At 37.7% G+C, this 21,605-nt stretch overlaps 1 protein-coding gene across 2 annotated transcripts in view; it reads left to right on the top strand.

Annotated features, from left to right (window-relative positions):
• Window positions 1–18,665, top strand: part of LOC140343258 (ubiquitin carboxyl-terminal hydrolase 12-like) — a 32,092-nt gene extending 13,427 nt beyond the window's left edge. The window contains exons 2-9 of one of the 2 annotated variants that reach the window (XM_072429851.1): window positions 2,894–2,974; window positions 7,957–8,170; window positions 12,480–12,706; window positions 13,895–13,971; window positions 15,970–16,053; window positions 16,459–16,656; window positions 17,116–17,194; window positions 17,513–18,665. In XM_072429851.1, coding sequence (XP_072285952.1) covers window positions 2,894–2,974; window positions 7,957–8,170; window positions 12,480–12,706; window positions 13,895–13,971; window positions 15,970–16,053; window positions 16,459–16,656; window positions 17,116–17,194; window positions 17,513–17,614 — 1,062 coding nt within the window. In that variant the 3' untranslated portion in view covers window positions 17,615–18,665. The remainder of the gene's footprint in view (window positions 1–2,893; window positions 2,975–7,956; window positions 8,171–12,479; window positions 12,707–13,894; window positions 13,972–15,969; window positions 16,054–16,458; window positions 16,657–17,115; window positions 17,195–17,512) is intronic. The other variant, XM_072429852.1, reaches the window with a different exon arrangement.
• Window positions 18,666–21,605: the final 2,940 nt, after the last annotated feature.

Below are 21,605 nucleotides of genomic sequence, written 5' to 3'. Positions count from 1 at the left end.
CTGGAATACGTGACCTGGGTATCTCAGGAGGCTCTGTGCTCCTATTCTGTCTTTATCGCCACTGGTTTCTGGTTATTAGAACTGGAGCTACTTTTTGTTGGACCATATTTTGCCTGTCGAAACAATTTGTTGGTTCTGTTTGTTTATTCCCTCGTAGCGGACGCATTAAAAATGTCTTTGCCCTGGAACAAAAATATAAGCTTACCAGTCCTTTGGCAAGGTGGCATCAATATTCTTTTCAGGCTTTTTCCTCTTTTAGTGTCACCTTGTTATCCTGTGAAAAACACACTTCTTGCCCCCGAGTGGCTATGCTCACTTTATCTCTGGAGGGAGCCATAGTTGTCCCTCCTGGGCTGGATTTCAAATATCTGCCTTTATTTATCTGTTGTTATATGGGGCATGGGGGGGGGGGGTTTCTTCAAAATCATTGGTATTTTGGTTACTAGCCTAAATGTTCTTGGCCTGTAAAATGGAAGCTAATACAGCCACTACACCTTAGGTGTAGTGGAACCAAACCCTTTCAAGTGGAACTAAACCCCTACTTAAAAATGTGCAATCCGGCAGGTCCTTTATTGAAGGGCAGGTGATGTTCTTTCTGAGATAGAATACCCGTACCTGCCCAATTGCTATGTCAGTCACAGTTTGTACAATTACAGATTAATTTTTCCCACAATTTCCATATAATTTGCATGGGTAGCTTGAATAAAAATTTTGGAGTACAGTGAAACTGGAGATGAAGCTCAGCCATGTCGGGACCTCGAGTCCCTTGGAATGTAAAAACTTATTTAAAGATGTAGATTTTCTTTTCTGAGTTCTTTGGTGTTGCCTTCTCATAGTACAGTTGTAGTAATAGTATATTTTAGGCAATGGAGTACATCCACTATTCTTCCTTAGTGTTTCAGTGTGACACGACACAACACTGCCTCATTTTACATTGGTGGTGCTTGTAAATTGTACCCGTTGTGGTATATTAAGTCCATAGATCTGACGTTGTATGCTTGTACAAAGGTCAGGTGTAACGTAATGAATTCTTATCTTGCATGTGTTGCAGCTCAAGACTGTCTTCTAGATATATCTGTGTTTATATGTATTTAGAAACAGTATATCTGAACTCGGAGTAGCAGATACAGAACAACTCTTCCTTCTGCATTTACTGGAATACCTTTTACTTGAATAACTGACCCCTGTTCTTTAACTGGTATGGTGTGCACATTTTATTTTACCAGTATAGGATACAAATCATATTCCTGTTTTTTAGGTATATGTACATTTTTAAACTTTTTGTCTACATTTGTCCATTTTATCCACAGAAGAACACACGTATTGATTAAAATTCAATCTTATGACTGATGATTTTAACTTAGCTGTCCTTTGCATAACCATAATGATATAATAGGGAAAGTTCTCATATGGAAAAACGAATACTGAATTTGACTTGTTATGGAAGCTGAATTCCAGGGAAAATATGTATCCTTGCAAAGGGTTTCCCTCTGCCATACAAGAGTTACCTGCTTATTTTTCCTAAGAAATGATCAATTAGCTGATATCTATACCATATGTTCACTCCCACAGCCTATAGAATGTCCTTTCTTCCCCTTTGGTAGCAGACTTTATTGGTGGATGTGGGTCTGTCTGGGGGAGGTTGGTTAGTGTAGGGACACTGATCAAGTAGGAAACTTGTCTTTTAGTCTTAGTGTTCTGCAACTGTTGACTATCAAGCCATTTCTTCACTGAATGCATCATCTTAAGAAGCATCAAAAAAGGCATTGGGAGTGCTTTTTTTTTTTTTTTTTTTTTTTTACCAAGACTTCTTGACAGGATCAAGCTGTAAAGCATTCCAGTGATGTCTACCTAATCAACCAGTCCTACATCTGGTTTCTCAATCACTTGCCTTAATGACATAGGTGTTTAGGCCCAAGTGGTTAGAAGACAAGTTTATCGTAGTCAGTCATTTCTAGAATGTTACTGGCTCAGAAGTCTACTTTGAAGGAGATATACTTTCATACCATATTTTGCTGATGGCATTAGCCCTTAGGAGTTTATCCCCATGCTTTTCTAATAAGCAGGAATCTTACTTTTATATACCAAGCACTATCAGGAGACAGGTTTTTCTTTAGCCATTTCTTTTTAGCACCCACTGGCAACTTGCCATTACTTTATACAGGAGGTCACACGTGTTATTTCTCCACGTGTGACCAAGTTCTTGCAGTTCTACAAAAGCACCAACTGAGTGTATTGGGAAAATCCCCTTACTGTCTCTGGTCCAAACGGTTGCCTTGAATTTAGCTTATAGAGTATCCAAGTTAGCAGCTCTGTACTGTAAACCTCACTTCTTATTCTTACAAGGTATTCCTAAAACGTAGATTCATCCTAAGCAAATTACCCCATACACTTTAGAGGCATTCAGTGTCTAGCTGCGAGCCACTTCGTCATTTTACAGAATTAATTCTTTATTTACCCTAATAGTCACTGTAAGGGTGTTGTGGCGTCTTCTGCTACTCTTTCTAGGTTGATGGGACATCTGTCAGACCAATGCCAGGAATTTAGAACTTTTTCTTTTAGGGCAGTCAGTACTTGATTTTTGATTTGGCTATATCTGATTAAACCAAGAGACACAGCTTTTAGAATCTTTTAGATTCTGTTGGACCTGCTGTTTTTGTTCCTACTATCTTTTTGTAGCAGTGCTGCAGTTTTCCGATCAGATGGTGCCATCCCTTATTTTTATTTGCTCCTAGCATCCTAGATGACAATATAACCGACTGTACTCTGAGTGTACAGGCTGAGAAAAAAAATGTGATGATGTTTAGCTGTATGCTCTATTTGTTAGATGTCAATGTCATGTTTTTAACCTTGTAATAGGAAATAACATTTTTACATTTTTTTTCTTTTACAGGGCACTAGTGCCTCAACATTGGAAAAAGAGATTGGCCCGGAGCAATTTCCTATAAATGAACATTACTTTGGTTTGGTCAATGTAGGTGTTATTTTCTTTTATTTGCACGCAAAATCTAAAATGTTAAACGTACATTTTTTGTATGTCTTAGTTATTGGGCAAGGTCTCGTTACCTGCACTTACACGTATCAGTGTTCTCCCCAGAAATTTTTTTCAGCCGGGTGGTAAAAAAGGGTGTGTGGCAAAACACGGCAAATTTAGTGCTTCCAGTTGTTTATGCCATGGGTAATCAGTAACCTCTTATTTTTTCAGTGTTCTACCTTCTCCCAATTATTTGTTACAACTTTGTAATGCCTGCCCCATTAGTATATCCAATTTTTCTATTCTATATATTTTGCCACAACTGTCCTATGCCCTATATTGTGACCCAACTTCCTAGTGTTCTAAGTTTTAAGAGTTTATTCCTTTGTAGTAGTGTAATAGTATAATGAATGTGGTGTAACAAGTTAGGCTTAGCTCATATTAGCAGCAAAAAACATTTACCCCTTCTGTGCTGGGCACCTAGGATTGGTAACAGGCGGTAAGTGCTGGGCACCTAGGATTGGTAACAGGTGGTAAGTGCTTGGCACCTAGGATTGGTAACAGGTGGTAAGTGCTTGGCACCTAGGATTGGTAACAGGTGGTAAGTGCTTGGCACCTAGGATTGGTAACAGGCGGTAAGTACTGGGCTTTTTCAGAGCTAGAAGTTTTTTAAGCATGAGGAATGGACAAATGTAATCTTACTGCCGGTGTGAATTCAGCCTAACTTCAGATGTGCTCCTGTGTCTATATTTAGTTAAAGTGAACTTTTGTGAAAACATTTTTTTTTTCACTTGATTCTTTTACAAAATTAGCCCAGCAGGCCCATGCTGGCTCAGCTTCTACCTTCTCTCTAATGCTCACTTATACGTCCAATGCTGCCTTGCACTGCGCATGCATTAGATTGAACACTTTTTTTTTACAATATAAGAAATCCTCTGAAGATGCATGCACACAAGGAGCAGTGCAGAGCCTTTTGGGATATGCAACACAAATATCCCAGGAGGCTGCGGATTTCCCCCTCGGTCTTTACTGAAATGGAAGTAAAGACTGAAGGGTAGAGGTCCTCTCCACAAAAATGTAAAAACAAAAAAACAAAAAACATAAAACGCACGTTTTTCCATTACATAACAGAAAGTCACTCTTAAATATAATGTTAAAAATGTGGCGATGCTTTAATAGCATCATGCATGTGATATCAGATGGGACAAGACACCTAGTGACCCCCTCTCATCACTGCCCATATTCTATATAAAAACAGTTTGTGACGTTTATCCGCAGTGTGTAATGTCATCGGCAGCGCAGTGTGATAGCTATGTGAGTGTAAAAGCTGCTTGTCATATTCTGCAGCCTAACAACTCGCTGTGTTCCAACCTTCAGATCTACTAAAATGTTGGTTGTATTAACTTGAGGGATAGGAAACTGAAACTGTAGGTGCAAGTGGGGGACACTTGTGGTTAAACCTTTCTAAAATGTAATTACTATTGCATTATGAGAACATAAATCTCTACCTAGCAAAGTTTGCTGCCTGCTCTGTTACACATATCTGTCTGCATCTTACCTCAGACCCCAATTTCTCCAGAATTAGGAGTTGCAGGGAAACAAAAATATAGGTGGAAGTGGGAGACACGTGTGGCGATCCTGCCTGTGTTTCCTTCACATGAAGGCTGCACAGGAGGACACAGAGCACAGAGCAGCTTCACTGAGATCCGTGCATCCGAGGATGAGAGCTGCCGGGAGCTGGGCGGGGTATTCAAATCAGCTGGGCGGAGCAACCGGCTAAAAACCTCTGGGGAGAACTATGCGTATACACACGAAATGTTGATTCACGTAGTATACACACATCACATTAACATTTAAAAGTATTTTATTAAATGTATAATTGGTCATTTTGGTTTTTATTTGTCTTGTAGCTTAATTTCTATGTTGCAGACAAGTATTTTCAGTGGGATCCCTACCAATCTGCTCACTAACAAACTATTTGACCTGTATTTAAAGGATGTAGAGATTAAACCTCTACACATCATCATGTGTCTACCACTATATGTTTACTATACTGAATAGCGATGAAAGAGAAATATAATATTTAATTATATCCCAGCTTTCCATTGTTTTTAAGTTTGTCATTTGTTTTTGTGTCAGGCACATTATGGCTTACTATGGATATCCATGTTGTATCCTCAGTTGCATTATCCCAGGGTTAAGCAGATTTACTAAAAAAAATAACCTTCATAATTGGAAACTTTCATTCAATGGGTCTGAATTTTTTAAAGCTCCCCAAGGCTGGAGAAGTTACACTTAAGTGAAGCTGGATGATCCAGCAAACCTGGAAGGGATTTCCCAAGTCTGACTCAGGGTGGATTTTAAATGCAAAAAGCAGTAATCCTTAGTCAGACTCCCCGCAGGTTCTGGGGACATGTCTGCCTCCTCCAATCTCCAGCCGCGAAGTGCAGAGATGTCCTACAGGTTTCCCGGTGACGTTGGTGCGGCCGGGACTTAACGACAGGAAATTCAAAATCTTTTGTATTGGATTCAATACAAAATAGCTGTATTGAGTCAATACTAATAAATATTCACAATTCTATATTCATGTACAAAAATCTGTATTTACCAAAACCTGCAACCAATATTGCTATAGAAAGATACCTCTGTGTTACCTGTGACCTGTCAAAATCACAGATTTCTTCTGTTATATACAAGAAGTCATGAATAAGAATTGACATAAATGAGTAATGAAAAAAAACACAGCTTCATAAGCAAACAAGTGCAACATAACAAGAAAATGTGCTGACAATTAACATGTGACTCATAGAGTTACATGTTAAATCTGAGTAAAAGCAAAAAAAAAAAAAAAATAAATTAATAAATATGCATTGCTGCTAATGAATAAAATACCAGCAAGGACCTTTTGAAAAGAGAATCCACCAACCTCTTAGTGCTAGTGTTAACCCTGCTTATTTCTTCACGCCTTGCTCCAGTGCTTTTGAAATCTCCTGCTCTCTCTCTGCTCCCTCCTTCCTCTTGGTATCCCTCCGTGTACCACGTGACCACACCCTCCGAAGAAGCCAATAGGGCTTACTTTCGGGGGAGGGCTTATATTTCAAGCTTGCTCGAAAACAGCCAAAAATCCTGCTAGGGCTTACTTTCTGGGGGGGTGTCTTATTTTCGGGGGAAACACGGTGTGTATATATATATATATATATATATATATCAATCATATATGCTGCTGTACAGGTATAATTTTTTTTTTTAACAGATTTTTGTGTTTTTTTTTTTTTGTTTATTTTTAAATTTATTAACTATTAGATATGTGTCAGTGAGTTATTGGTGAGGCCTAAGAATTATAGGTCTACAATGTAAAATATATTTCCATGCAAAAAGTTGTACCGCTTTTTGCATGGAAATACAGCCAGAATTAGACCGCCAGGGAGGTTAATGTTATTTGCTATTTGTTATCAAATGTTTTGAATCCTGGACCAGATCCATTCTAGGTTTGCTGGATCATCCAGTTCACTGATGAAAGTGTATCCTTTCCAGCCTTGGAGAGCTTTAATATATCAGGTCCAATGTGTGCTCTTTCAAGCTTATTTCTAAATCTATTTCTAAACCTCTTAAAATGTATCAAATAAGTTGTGTGCAATAAATAATAATTTCTGTGATTGTGTGCCATTTATTTATTTTTTTGTATAGAATTCAAGCTCTTATTTATAATTTAAATCATTTTCTAAAATAACTAAACGCACAGTTCCCACTTTCTGTAACTGCACATCTTTTGCTTTTAAGTGGACTTTTAATATTGTGGTTGGCTAAAATGCTGGTGTTTGCAGTTGGAGAGATGGCGTTCTCACTGAGCTAAAAATAGTGCCTGCTGAAAATATAAATAGTCCTATTTCCGCTAAATACAGGTATTCCTGGGGACACTTGTGGACAAAGTATATTTCCTAATGGTTTTTATCGACCGGAATTTATTCGGTCGATAAGAAATGTTCATTTCTGCGCTCCTGTAGGAAGCATTTTTATGTATTGGACATCACTTTAAGTCAATGTTTTTCAGACACTTTATCCCTGTTGCTGTTTATTTTTAGCAGTAAGAGGTTGTGATTCAAGCCTGTTATTAATTCCAGGTTCCTGTAATCATTTAACATGACGGCTGTAGAAAGGTGCCACTGCTAAAGCAGTCATTCTCTGCAACTACAGCAAAACTTTAAAGCCAAAATTAATCTTTTGGTTAGTGAAATTTATAGGTATTGGCTTTTGAATCAAACCTTTCAAATTCAGAAACCCATTGTTTAGTTGTGTTTGGCTGTAGCTGTGCACGTGTCTAGTATTTCATTAACAGATTGCTCGTGTAGACTCAGGGTTTCTAGTGGAATGCAGGGAACTAAGAGAACGGGCCACAACTGTGCTTGTTGACTTTGTCTTTCCTGTTACTGGAAGAATCTGTGCAAGCTGATGAGGATAATTACCCTACCCAAATATTTTCATCCTAACTCCACTAGGGCTGTGGGAGCAATCAAGAAAGCGGAGCTGTCCACAGAGCTCTGCTGATTGCTCCGCTTCGTCATTGGCTGAGGAAAGGGAAACCCTGACGACGATTGGGGTGAGTTGTCCTTTTTCACCTCTAGTGCTGAATGGCTGAGAAAAAGGAAACCCTGATGCTTTCCCTGTACGTTTGGCATTATTCCAGAAGAAGCCTCAGTTCCATCAGTTATGCAATTACGTAGCATATGTTATGTACCTTCGAAATATGTAGTTATTGATTTGAGGAGAGATATATTGCATGTATCACAATATGTCTCAATAATCTCTTTATTAATCTATTAGTCTAATATTATTTACGATTTCCCAAAATACGGAGCACCATACTCTGACAGAGCATGCGTATTAAGTGGGAACCAAACAAAGTCGATGTTGTTTTAAGTCGTTATTCCAGGATAAGCTTGAAATGATTTTATTTTTTTATTTTTTGTTCTTGTTCTCCATAGTTTGGCAACACCTGCTACTGTAACTCTGTTCTACAAGCACTTTATTTTTGTCGCCCATTTCGGGAGAAAGTTCTGGCATACAAGGTCCAGCCACGGAAGAAGGAAAGCTTGCTCACGTGTTTGGCAGATCTGTTTAACAGCATTGCAACGCAAAAGAAGAAAGTGGGGGTTATACCCCCAAAGAAATTCATCTCCAGGCTGAGGAAAGAGAATGGTATGCAGATAATGACACACAAGTGCTGCCTCATGTTTCACAAATAGAAAGGGGATGCAAGGCATTAGTACAAGTTAATGGAATAGTTCAGGATTGTAACCTGTTCTTGGTATCTGGTCTCAATGGTTATTACACTACAGAAGAACAGAATTAGGTCAATGAAAAGACTTAGAACCACATTTTTCACTTGTATATTTTGCCAGTGTCTTCTGTGGTCAACTGGACATTGCCCTGTTTGTTAGATGTCTTTACATTACAACGATTATTGTGTAGCCCGGTGCTCCCATACCTCCCCTACTAGCAAGACTCCTGACATTTACAGAAGTTGATTGTGTGTGTCAGAAATGCAACTTAGCTACTTGTCTGTGGCTTGGTAGGACAGATTTGGGAAATGCAGAGTTAGCTAAAACAAAAAGTGCCAGTCAAAACAAAAATCAAGGTTGTTAAATTGTGCTTGATTGTGTCAGGTTCAGGACACTTGTTCCTCCTTGAACAAGGTCATTTTCAGCACTATGGAGACTTTGTGCACTGCAGCTACTTTTGGATGTAGAAGTAGAGTGTGACAAATACCCCTTCTTTCCATTCTCATAAGACAGAATAGTAATAGCTAAAGTAAGGACCCTGGAAATGGTTAGTAAATATATTACAAAGTGGCCTACATTTTAACAGCCAGAACAAAAAAGATCCATGGGGGCTGGTGAAGACAAAATGCGAGCATTTTTTTAGTGGTAGGTCGGGGGGGGGGGGGGGGGGGGGGGGGGGGGAGGGGTTAGGGTAGCGTCTAAAGGTAAGTAAAGCATTAGAACATTTTCTCCCACAGGTAAATTTAAATTCATCCTTTAAGTTTTTTTTCTGCAAGCTATTTCTGTACTTCTGTGCTTTATTTACACTATTACCTCTTTTACTTGACCCATTTCTTTCATGACTCATTTCTCCATGATATTAGTACCAACTATCTGTTTATGCTGTAATCACTGACTTTAAGTTTTTTTTCTGCAAGCTATTTCTGTACTTCTGTGCTTTATTTACACTATTACCTCTTTTACTTGACCCATTTCTTTCATGACTCATTTCTCCATGATATTAGTACCAACTATCTGTTTATGCTGTAATCACTGACAATGTAAAGAAACTTGTTTTCACTTACAACTGATGACCTCCTAGCATTCTAAATATCTTCTAGGGTACACTTTAGTTATCCAGTATTTTGCAAAGAATGTCGCTAGAACATAAATTTTTTCTTTACAAAAACGTGTGCATTACTGCAACAGTACAGTGTTTCAGAACTCATGCGTATGTATTTATCAAGGCAGCGTAATGAGTTTGAATAAGTAATCCCCCACAAGACACATATATAGAAAGGAGAGTTTAGTCCATTTCTTACATGGTGTGTGATTCTAAATACAGTATAGGTAAAATTTACATCAGATGTACAATCATTTTCTTTCATGTATATTGGTAAAGTTTCCAGATTGTGGAATCTTTATTGTGTGTGCTTCTACCACCTGCTATCCTAGTGGTGGAATTGCATGGGTTTTCATAGTTTTGTTGCCACTAGGATTTTCTAATTTAGATGGTATTCCTATTAAAAGCTATACATTCACATGATAAACTTAACATATTTCAAGGTAGAACCCCGGACAGATTGCAGTATACAGAAATAAAATATATATAAATAGTTTTAGCCAGCAACGAATATGTAATTCTTTCCTCCCAGTCTTTTGGCTCATGCAGCCTTTCCAGTTGCTAGTCCTTCCTGCATAGGACTTTTTAGTAAAAGAGAACCTGTACTGGGAGATACGTGGAGGCAGGCATAGCTGCCATTCTTAGGGCAATCTTTTATGCTAGTGACTATACTGTTCTCTTCAAGGGAATATTGCCCCAAGTAATAAGGATATCTCTCTCCTGCTATTAAAGGAATAGCAGGGTATTGTTTGCTGTTTAAACAGTGTCCCTCCATTTGTGCTGTGGCTTCCCCCACCTTCCCCACTGCAGTTACCCTGTGCCTTACTGTGACCCCAGAGATTCCTGTATCCTCATGTATGCCACTTTCTCTTTGAGCTTTTGCGACTGTCACATTTGTTCCTTTTTACAATTTCTGCTGGTTCCTGGCTATACCTGTTTTTTGCTGCTTGTTTTGACCGTGGCTGAGGTGTTGGGTACAAAAACGCTTCTACTCTAACTCAGACTCCTCCTTTCATGGTACCACCATCCCTGACTCCTCTAATTTAAATATGCTGATAAATGATAATGTTTCATGTTGATTGAAACACAACATACATTGCATTTCATCACTGCTGAAGCACAGCCATTGTAAAGCTGAAGATGGGGTCCTGGGAACAAGAACTCCTGGCCAGGAGTCTGACACTCTACCCTATTGACCAGATCGGCAACTTTACTTGTTCAAAAATATAAACTACATCATTTGCCTAAATGTTAATTAAACTTGGCACATAGCTGTAAAATAGTTGGTAAATAAATAAGTGCAGGCAGTTGTGTGAATCTGGCATGGGGTGGTAAACACCTCTGCTTTCTCACAACAGTGTACAGGATATGTATATATGTAGACTGTATAACCCTGATTACATTTATATCAACACTAAGCAAATATTCCATTATCCTAGCAATTAAAAATTTTCATAAACCAAGTATAATTCAGATTACAAAGATTAAAAAATGTCAGGCTGCAGAAAAGCTCAGATGAGCCTCATACTAGTGACAACTATGCAATGAAATTAAATGGTGTTTTTGAATCTTTGCCTTCAGTTAAGTTTGCCTACGTAAAAAGATAGATGTAACTATATTCAACATTTTGTGGTCAGCACATTTCCTTGGGGGAAATTTCTTCTATTTATTTCAAAATCCTTATAGAACTTTTAAAATATACTTTATATTTTTTAACCATTAATATTAGAATTTGTTAGTAGGTTTTTACATTCATCTAAAAATCACAATAATCGTTACTGTTTATAAAATAAAATCTCTCCTTAGTAGGTTTATCTTGGAAATACAAGTAAATAAGATAATTCTGGGTGCTCAATAATGAAGTCATTAGGTTTCATGAACATTACTGCACTCTGGTGGTGAAACGTGGAAATTTCTGTACAAATTGAAATGCTGGTGAAGGCAACATTTCCCACTGCCTTTAAATTTTGATCACCTTAATCAAAAAGTAAAAACCTCAGCTAGGGCATATACACTGGAAGAGATCATTTTGTGCTAAAAAGTTGTGATGAATTAATTATTGTACTGGATAGGAGAGGCAAATAAATAGGGAACATCTGATGTCTTTATTATTTGCATTACATAGAAAGTTAATTTCTTTTTTTAGGCCATACAAAGTGCAAAGAGTACAAAGTGCACAGAGTGCACAGCGCAGTAATCCGTGGTAACCAGTCAGATCTGTGAAGACAGCCATGTAAAAATGAAGTACAGCTCATGAAAATTGTTGAGGTTTGAAATAGGCAAAAAGTTGATTTTTTTTTTTTTTTTAAAGCGATAAAGGTGACATGCAATGTTTTATTTTAACAAATTTGTTAAACTAAATATTACCATATTTATTGATGTAATGTAGAAAAGGCAGATTTTTTTTTTTTTTTATCATTTTGATTAACTGCTCACTGCAATGCTTTTATTCACTGATCTCTGACATTAACGTGAATTTTTGGATTACACCTCCAAGCAAAATTCAATCTTTTGCGAGATGTTTGTGTTTCCTTACAATAACTATTTCAGATCTTTTCACATGATTGCAATGCGATTAAAATTGGGCCTGTAAATAGGCCAGTGCATAACCATCCATTTCTTCTTCATGAAACATTTTTTATTAATTAGCCAGGGTGATTTGGCTCATCATTGCCCTGAAAGTTCCAGTTTAATTTCAAAATTTGAACAGATGGTAACTTTTTAAATTTTGTGTGTAATGTATTCAGTCTGTAGGCACTGTTTAAGTGAACATCTAATGTTGGCTGTTTGAAATATGCTAAGGTTAACCATCCTGATTGGTCACTGTCGGTGCTGTACTGTGCTCAATTTGTTATACAATTTGTTATACTGTTCTATTAACATGTTTCCAATAAACATACCTCCTTTCCTGTCCCTGAATAACATTACAAAGATCCTACAGCACATCCAAGGAGTGATCAGTGAATGAGACACATAAGATGGCACACTTAGAACTTGTCAAGGTTGAATAAGTTATGTTTAAATACAATTATCAAGATTTTATCAGTTTGTTTTTTCTATGATCTATGTATAAAAAAGTTATCTGTCTTTAAATAATTGTAGTCCCCTTTACTTGTTTGTGCAGAATTGTTTGACAACTACATGCAACAGGATGCTCATGAATTTCTAAACTACCTTCTAAACACTATTGCTGACCTGCTGCAGGAGGAAAAGAAACAGGAGACCCAAAATGGCAAGCTGCAGAACGGGAGCTTGGAGCTCCAGGAACCTGAAAAGCCTGACCTCACCTGGGTTCATGAGATCTTCCAGGGAACTCTAACCAATGAAACCCGATGTCTTAACTGTGAAACTGTGAGTTTAGGACAGAACTAAACTATGATTCCCCAGGGCATTAGCATGCACAATGTGTTCGGTATAAGATGACTTATACCTGTGATCTCTTAGAAATACAAAAGTTAATGGGTATTAATGATGACATTTTGCAATTAAAGACTTGTATACTTTAGGAGGGAGAGTAACCCATCTTTGACATCCCCCCACCAGTAGTGTACCTGACTGGATGCCAGGTACTCCCTCCCTACAAAGTTTCTCATATGTTTTGTTAAAGTAGAAGGGGACTCTTCTTATGTGACTCTTCTTATTAGTTAAGCTATCTTTGAAAATAAGATGATCAGAACACCTAAAATCCATGAAAAATTACACAGTGTGTCTTAATATGTATGTATTGGTGTAAAAATTTTTAGGCTTTCTTGTGTTTTCACACATCACCAGTACAATACATAATCAGCTTAGTGTCGCCTTTGCTCCCCATGGGTGTTTCTCGTGTTACCTGCTTGCTCATGAAACAATGTAAGAGCATTATTTTGGAAACGCCTGGTTGGTATCCCTAACCGGTTTGTGTATCCCCTACCTTCATATATCTGCACTGCGGAGGACTGTGGGGAAAACGGCTAGCTTAAATACCTTAATTTAATTAAATGTTTGCCTTCACTTTGTATAATGCCCCAGACATCAGAGTGAGAGGCACTGGCAGCGTTGCTAGAGTGCTTCATTGCACAGCATGGTCAGTATAATGCTGGGAGCTTGTTTGAAACTGCATGATCACCTTTATCTGTGTGCTGCGACATCTTAATTGCCCGCAGGAGCTTAGATGGAATGCATCCAGTGTGATAGGATTCTATTTTCTGTGTTGCTTAAAGCAATCTGTCCAAGTTTTTTTTTTTTTTTTAAAGTCTCTCTGACTTTTACTTAAGATGGTGATCTATTTAGGTAGCATGTTTTCTGAGCTTCTTGCAGTAAAGCAATTCTTTAGTTTTACAATTATATGTGCGTTCATAACATTAGTATATAACATATAATGGTATTCGTATATACCATTAGTTACAAAAAAATTGTCCATCCTATCCAGCCGCTTATACTCTGGCCTTTGTTGAAGCAATTAAAGGAAATTAACCCAGTTTTGATGTGCACATTCTCCAGTTCTTTCTATGCAAGTTCTGTCATCATTTGTGTGTAACATTTTTTTTTCTCCTTCTCAAGGTTAGTAGCAAAGATGAAGATTTCTTGGATCTCTCTGTGGATGTGGAACAAAATACTTCCATTACACATTGCTTAAGGTGAGTCATAAGTCACAAGGCATCATGCATGCAAACTTCACATTGTCTTCTATGTAGGATGCATTTCCACTATGAGAACCCCAGTCTCCTGAAGTAGAAAACATTCCTGGGCACAATGATATAAAACTATTGACCTAACGAATAAATGTATAACTGTTACTGTGTTTTTTTTATTCTGTTAAATAAAAAAATATGTTAAAAGGTAGCATGTTAAAAGGCATAGGTTTGCTAATATGGACCTCCCATTTTTTGCACAAATAGAATTGTAATCCATACTGTTTTACATTTCCACATATGCCATGATACTGTTATCATCTAGATTAGGGTTAGCATTACTTCATGTTTGGCATGACTGGTGTGGCTCCAGGATTAAAAAAACGGCTCCACACTTGCTCTGCAGTCTATTGAAGTCCTTGACTGCAGCTCAATTTACTTCAGTACTGTACAGTTGCTGCTTAAACTACTGCTAAATTCAGCTCTGCCTAAGAAATACAAAGTGTGTCACTTTTTCTTGATTCTTTTGGAAAAAAAAATGTAATTTGGTAGCACTCTTTCACAATTGTATAAGGGAATCCGGGTTGATAAAATAAAACCGTGTTATGTGTATCAAACAGGAAACCTTACAGCGTAACTATAGGCAAATTATTTTTAGGGCATAATCAACAATCTTTACTGCCATCACTGGGTCTGGTAAGTTAGTGTAATAGCATTTTGCAGGTGACGGGTTCTCCTTAAAGAGACATCAGGGGGTGCACTGGACCTTTTCATATCACCTCTGCACTTCATTGCAGCTGTCTGTGTACAAATGGTGATCTTCTAACCCCTATTCCATCCAGTATCACCTTGGGAATGACAGCTGTGAATTGCAAGTGCATGAAGCTGATTGTTTCTGGTGACATTCACTGTATCCCTGGCACTCTGCACCTTGCCACTTACCATGATTATCCTGGCACATATAATGGGGGTCACTTTTGCTCCAAAAATATCAGAAACAAGTGGAGAATGAGTGGCTAGAAAAAACTTTTTCCACTGTTCTTTAGTAGTCCCTGAGTAGTTCTTGAAAGTGAACCTATGTTTTAACAATGCAGGGAAAATCAGCTGATTGACCTTTTCACTACTCACTTGGCATCACCAGAGATACATAGGGCAGAAGAACTTACAGTCATATATGTACATATTAACGTATAAAGGGATAGTACAGAGGGAGTAAAACCTATTAAGGTATAACATGAAGGATGCAGAAGCTGGAATAGCACACAATCTTTTGGGCTATTGTGGACGATACACAGGTTGGAAGAGCTTACAATCTATTAGACACTAAGGGGGAATACAGAGGAGCTTACAGTATACTAGGGTTGAGAGCACAAAGAAGGTGGACAAATTTAGGGTAATTGAGCGACAATCTTTGTCACTCTATAATTTATAGTCTTATAATATATATCGTATATAGGTTCATTAAATATTATTATAATTGTATTGTAAAATATATTGACATATTTTCTAAATAATGTTAAAACCAGGGTAAAGAGCAAATTGTGGTTAAAAGTCATGTGGCAAGGTGATCAGCTGCTACTGCAACTCAAGAACTCGCAGTAAGAAGCTGGGGAATTGGTAATTTGGCACAAATATCTACTTTGAAGTAAAATCTCTTGAAAGCACTGCCTGGAGTCTGAAAAAAGAGTTGAAAAAAAAGACTCTGAGGAGAGAACAATAGGTGGAGGCAGTTAAAAAGAGAAAGTACAGGAACCAGTGGTAGACAAAGCTAGTCACCAGAGTTGTGTGATTGCACAATTATGAGTCACAAAACGTTTCTGCAGTTTGTGCTGTGTACAAAAATTCCCTCCATCATTTCCTGGGCATGAAGTCCTTAGAGGTAATGGACTCCAATGAGATACTGACATCACTTTATCTTTAATTAAAGTATTTATTGTAATGTTTGATAGGAAAAGTTCTGGGGGCTTGTATACAGTTTTTGACCTTAAAGTTGTGTTTCTGCAGAGGGTTCAGCAACACAGAAACACTATGCAGCGAATACAAGTATTACTGTGAGCAGTGTCGAAGCAAACAGGAGGGACAGAAAAGGTACGTTTGGACATTAAATTGTGAAATAAATGTTAAATGTAACAGATGTACACTATAGACAGGAACAATATTGTCATGATTCCTGAGGGTATCCTGCTTGATGTCATACACATACACATCTGCTCACCCTGCTGATATTACACCCATATTCTACTCTGTTTATTTTTTATGAATCATGCTTCTCATTCTTCTAGATTGTATTAGGCAACCCTTTAAACTTTTTTAACTTTTGTCTGCTCCACAAAGTATTCCTCTCAGTAAGGGTGTATGTTAAAAAACTATCAGCTGTCTAAATCCTGTCAGAAGCATTTTTTTCATTTTAGCTGTTCCTATCCTCCTCTTGGAGAGCAGTTTATTCTTAATGAAATGAGACAATCACTAATATTGATATTTATCTTTTGTTAGGATGAGAGTAAAGAAGTTACCTATGATCTTAGCCCTGCACTTGAAAAGGTTTAAGTACATGGACCAGTTACACCGATATACCAAACTTTCCTATCGTGTCGTGTTTCCATTGGAGCTTCGACTTTTCAACACCTCTGGGGATGCCACCAACCCAGACCGAATGTATGACCTGGTAGCTGTGGTAGTTCACTGTGGCAGGTATGAATTACATGCTTTAAACACTTGTGTGTGTGTGTGTCTGGATGAGCACAGGGGGACCAGGTAAGTAAGGATGTACAAAATCTCGGGCTTAACCATCCTTGCAGTTTTTTTTTGCCCGAGCGAAGGTCGGGCTTAACTGCAAGGAGGTTAAGGAATAACACCTGTGCAAAGAATACTATGTAGGCTGCCATTGGTGACTTCTTTTAGAAAATGTTTGTTGCCTGTCTGTTTTTGACCTCAGTCTTATCAGTCTCTAACCCCAAACAATCATGCAGTTAGTAAAGCTGAAAAAAAAATAAAGAACTCGTAATTGCATACTTGTAGGGACAGTGGCTCTGAAAGTACTGAAATTGTTTGCTTTTAGCTGATTATGGATCTGATTACAAAAGTTTGTTTATAATGTTCAGGTCCCAAACATATTTCTTATCCTATTTTTATTTTTTTAATCTAAAACAGTGGGCCAAACCGCGGACACTACATCACCATTGTAAAGAGTCATGGGTTCTGGCTGCTGTTTGATGACGACATTGTAGAGGTTGGTTTGTTCTCCTTTTTTAAAAAAAATAAAAAAAGTTTTTTGTGACATGCACAGTTTTGATAGCCTGGAAGTGCTAAAGAGTGAAAAGCTTATTTCACATTCCAGTCAATAGTATTGACTTGAAGACATACGTGTCAAATTAAGACATACCTACCTACTTCACAGCTAAATAGGGGCATTATAGATTATATATCTTTATTATTGTTGAGATACCTTTTACTTTATTATCTCATTAATTGTACAGACATGTTTTTGTGTACTATGTATTTGTTTAGTCCAAAGTTTTACTTTTTTTTCCCTCCCTCTCCCTCACAGAAAATTGATGCCCAAGCCATTGAAGAGTTCTACGGTTTAACATCCGACATTTCCAAAAATTCAGAGTCAGGATATATTCTGTTTTACCAGTCCAGAGATTGATCGTCATGATGGGAATTGAGAAAAGCCTAGTCCTTAAGAAGATGGGTAAACTGTTGCACAGTGGAAGAGGAATGAAAGTCTGACAAGAGAAACTTAAGGAACTGTGTTACTGCCACTTCAGATTCCTGCTTTCCAGTAATAGAAGAATGAAATTCATTCCAACTCCTCCGGACATTCAGATAGCCATACAAGTCAGATCTTTAGTATCTTCTAAACATGTGCAAGATTTTCCTGTCGCCCCAAAGGATCAGAACCTTCCAAATGTAGACTGAAAAAAAAACTTGTTTGGCACTATCCTGTAAGGAAGTTCCTCTAAATAGCAAACTCAATCATTGAGAATAACAATTCACCCATGCAATGATAATAGCACTTTGTAAAACAGGACAGCTGAGGTCTGGTGCTCAGTACATTCATAGTCCAAGGTTATATATTTTAGAAAAAGCTATGTATTCCAAACCAACCTGGTTCTGTTTTATATTAAGTCAAACCATTACTCTCCATTCTTTGTGATTCCTTCCTTCCATATGTCTGCTGTAACACTCCTTGTAGTGAGTGTTAAGAGGCTGCTGTTCTGCACACTAAATATTGGGATCACAAATTATTTTCCTTTTTTGTTATTTAATTTTCTTTCAGTATATATTTTGAATTTAGCACTTTTTTGTGACTTTATGTCATCCTCTTAAGAAACTGCTGCATAATTGGACATAAACTGCCAAGGCTGCAAAAAAATTTTAGCATGTGGGCACAAGTGAATATATCAGGGGTCGAAAAATTGTCTGACCGTAATTATTTCCATGATTTTATTCAGTTGTGTTGATCTCATAAACGTGTCCTGAAAAGTATCAAGTGATGGGTAATGTAAGAAGTTCCAGATCTGTACAGGTTTTGCAGCCTCTAAATTACTAGACAAGGGCACTGACAACAGGATCAAAACTTATAAATAAAGCAAATTACTTGTCTGTCTATGTTGTAGGGTTTAAAATATGAACTTGTCAAATGTATATCATTTTTTACCTTTTTCATTTTCCAAAGATAAAAAACATACCTGGAAGTTGTTATATACTTACACTATCTTTTTCAAATGTTTGTGGACCTGTTATCATCACACCTATATGACATCCCCTTTCTTTGCCAAGGGCATTTAATAGGGAGTCCCCCCCCCCCCCCTCCCAACAACTTTGCAGATCACATAGTAAAATAGCCTTCACTCCTCTGGGAAGGCTTTCCAATTGATTTTGGAGTGTGTCTGTTAAAATGTGTGCTAGTTTATTCAAAGAGCATGTGCTCTGTCAGATGCTGATGTTGAATAAGAAGACCTGTGTCACAAGTGCTGTTCCAGTTTTTCTCAAAGGTTTTTGTGAGGTTGACTGCAGACCAATTGTATTTCTTCACACCAAACTATTCCAACCATGTCTTCTTTATATACAACGGAGCAGTTATTCTGGAATACAACTTCTCCAACATTTCAGCAAGGATTAGAAGAACATAATACTCTAAAATGCCTTTGTGTTCTGTAGCAATAACCATATCCTACATTGGGAATGCATGGATAATATATAGTGTCCACATATACATACGTAACATGAGAAGAGGCACACACAGTACTTTAAACTGTAAGTGTAGGCTCAATACATAATTTAGATGTATCTGCATAAATTGCCTTACCTTTCCTAGGAATTGAAATTCTTTTTAAGCAGTTTTCTAGACACTCCTGCCAAAGTGTCAAGGTCTTGACCATTTCCTCCTCTCTTTATTGATCGGTTAAAAACAGCCTGGTCAAGACCTATTGGCTTGCAAGGGAACCTTAGCTCACCGTTGAGATCACATTATCTGCAAGCTTTGTTTGTATTCTTTGTATTTTCAGCCCTGTGCAATGTAGTAAAGCCTGATTGGTTTCCAGTTCTGTTGCTTTCTCTCTCATTCTGAATGCTGATATACAGAGGATTTAAGAAAGCAAGTACAAAATAAGCCTGGGGATATATGTACTATATATAGTGGCACAGTATAGTTTATCTCTGAGTGTGTAAAGCTTACACAAGAGATATTTTTAGTGTGTATACACTGCTCCTGCACTTCCCTATACCAGCTCATGATTGATCTGTTCTAAGCAAACTGCAGCTGGATTTTGCTAGCCTACTAGTGAGGTATGGAGATAAGTATTTGTTGGTGGTGGTGATACAGATACTTTTCCATAACATTATTGTTTAAACAGAAGTTGCTATTGTCACAAATCCAGAAAAACAAAGATTTTATTCCTCATTTGTGGATCAAAATGTTTTTTACGAGCTGATTGCAGCACATTCTTTTATGACATTTGTCTGTCGATAGTGAAAATTCATTGAGTAGGTTACGTGTATACAAGGAACTGTATTTACTTGGGTTTATTTTCAGATAGTGTAACACATTCATTGTAGGTTCCTTGCTGCCTCCTCAATATCGAAAAGCTAATATACACAAATCCGGGTAGCCATTGTTGATATTTAAACATGCTTTTGAAATTTAGTTCTGATTTGTTATACAGCAGAAAAATAGCATGCATCATAAGCACCCTGTCACTGAACATGTCAAAATATTTTTTTACATTGTGGCTTTATGGGTTTACAGAGAACATACCGCTCTGTTCAAACTGCATTTTGGTGAAGGTAAACATAACTGATACTGCGCAAATGTAAAAGATTAGATTTGTTTTAGATAGCAGATACAGTGCCATTGACTATATTGGCATAGATAATATCTTTTTTATGTGTAGTACAGATACATTAACACATATCAGGCATTTTATATACATTTAAATGCACCAATTGGCTTGGGACCTAAAGAAAATTTGAGCTGATTTTCAGCCCTTAGAAGCCTTCATTTTTGAGTAAAATTAAGTAATTGCTAGGATTACTAAAAAAAAAAAAAAATAGCTTTCTAACATTAGCAGCATGGTGGCTCAGAGTTAGCATTCAGGCCTTTGCAGCGCTGGGTCCCAGGTTCGAATCTCAGCCGCGAGACTATCTGCATGCAGTTTGCAGGTTCTCCCTGTGTTTGCATAGGTTTCCTCCTACTCCGGTTTCCTCCCACATTTCAAAAACATGCAGCTAGGTAATTTCCCCCCCCCCCCCCCCCCAAAAAAAAAAAAAAATTAAATTAGACTGTAATAAAGACATTTGCATGTCGCAGACTACTAAATGAACGGACTCCGGACTGCAAGGAGTCACATGTCACTCAGAAGGGAAGAAACATTCCCCCAGAGTGGCATCATGATGCCAAAACCCGCTCACTCTCCTTTTTTCAGGTCTTAGTGGGGGGGTTGTTTCCAGAGACGCAACCTGTCAACCGCCCTGAGCCTGCAATGTCTCTGGGAGATGTGGTCCACGGCTCTGGCCGGTGTGCCCCCCCAAGAGAAGTCCTTCTTTTGACCTCGTCGGTGGGTGCATCGGCTGGAGCAGGCTACTGATAACCATAGAAGTTTGTAGAATGGTGTTGCATGGCACAGTCATTGGGAGGATAAAATGAGTGGTACTGTTTTGGTATGATGTAACCTAGTATTGCTAATTTGTAATCTAACAAATTTATCAAAATAACAAAAAAGTCGTATACTTTTTATTAACCAGGGCACTTGTGATCACTCCTTACAATATAAATAGCAACTTTACAACCAGTACTTTAAAAGGAGCATCATTTGCTCACTTTATATCATTCAGTGTGTATAATATTAGTATTTAGTTACCATTCTCAGCATGCCATAAGTCGCCCCAGAAATTAAAACTAGTTCTATTAAGTGTTGCTTTTTGTAGCATGTCATAAATTACACAGGGTACCAAATCCTGGGCAAATGTACAAACTCAAATACAGGCAATTCACAAATACCCTTTGTCCAAAACCCTGGATACCTTCCTAGCAATGGAAGCAATCACATGAGCAAATTCAGATGCACTGAGTATGTCAACATAGCCAAAGGAGCTTTAGAGAATGATATTATGGCACAGATTGCCAGGGAATGTTT

This window comes from Pyxicephalus adspersus, chromosome Z, assembly GCF_032062135.1.
Source record: "Pyxicephalus adspersus chromosome Z, UCB_Pads_2.0, whole genome shotgun sequence".
Lineage (NCBI taxonomy): Eukaryota > Metazoa > Chordata > Amphibia > Anura > Pyxicephalidae > Pyxicephalus > Pyxicephalus adspersus.
Note: the sequence above shows the minus strand (reverse complement) of the source record. Positions and strands in the feature narration are given on the sequence as shown.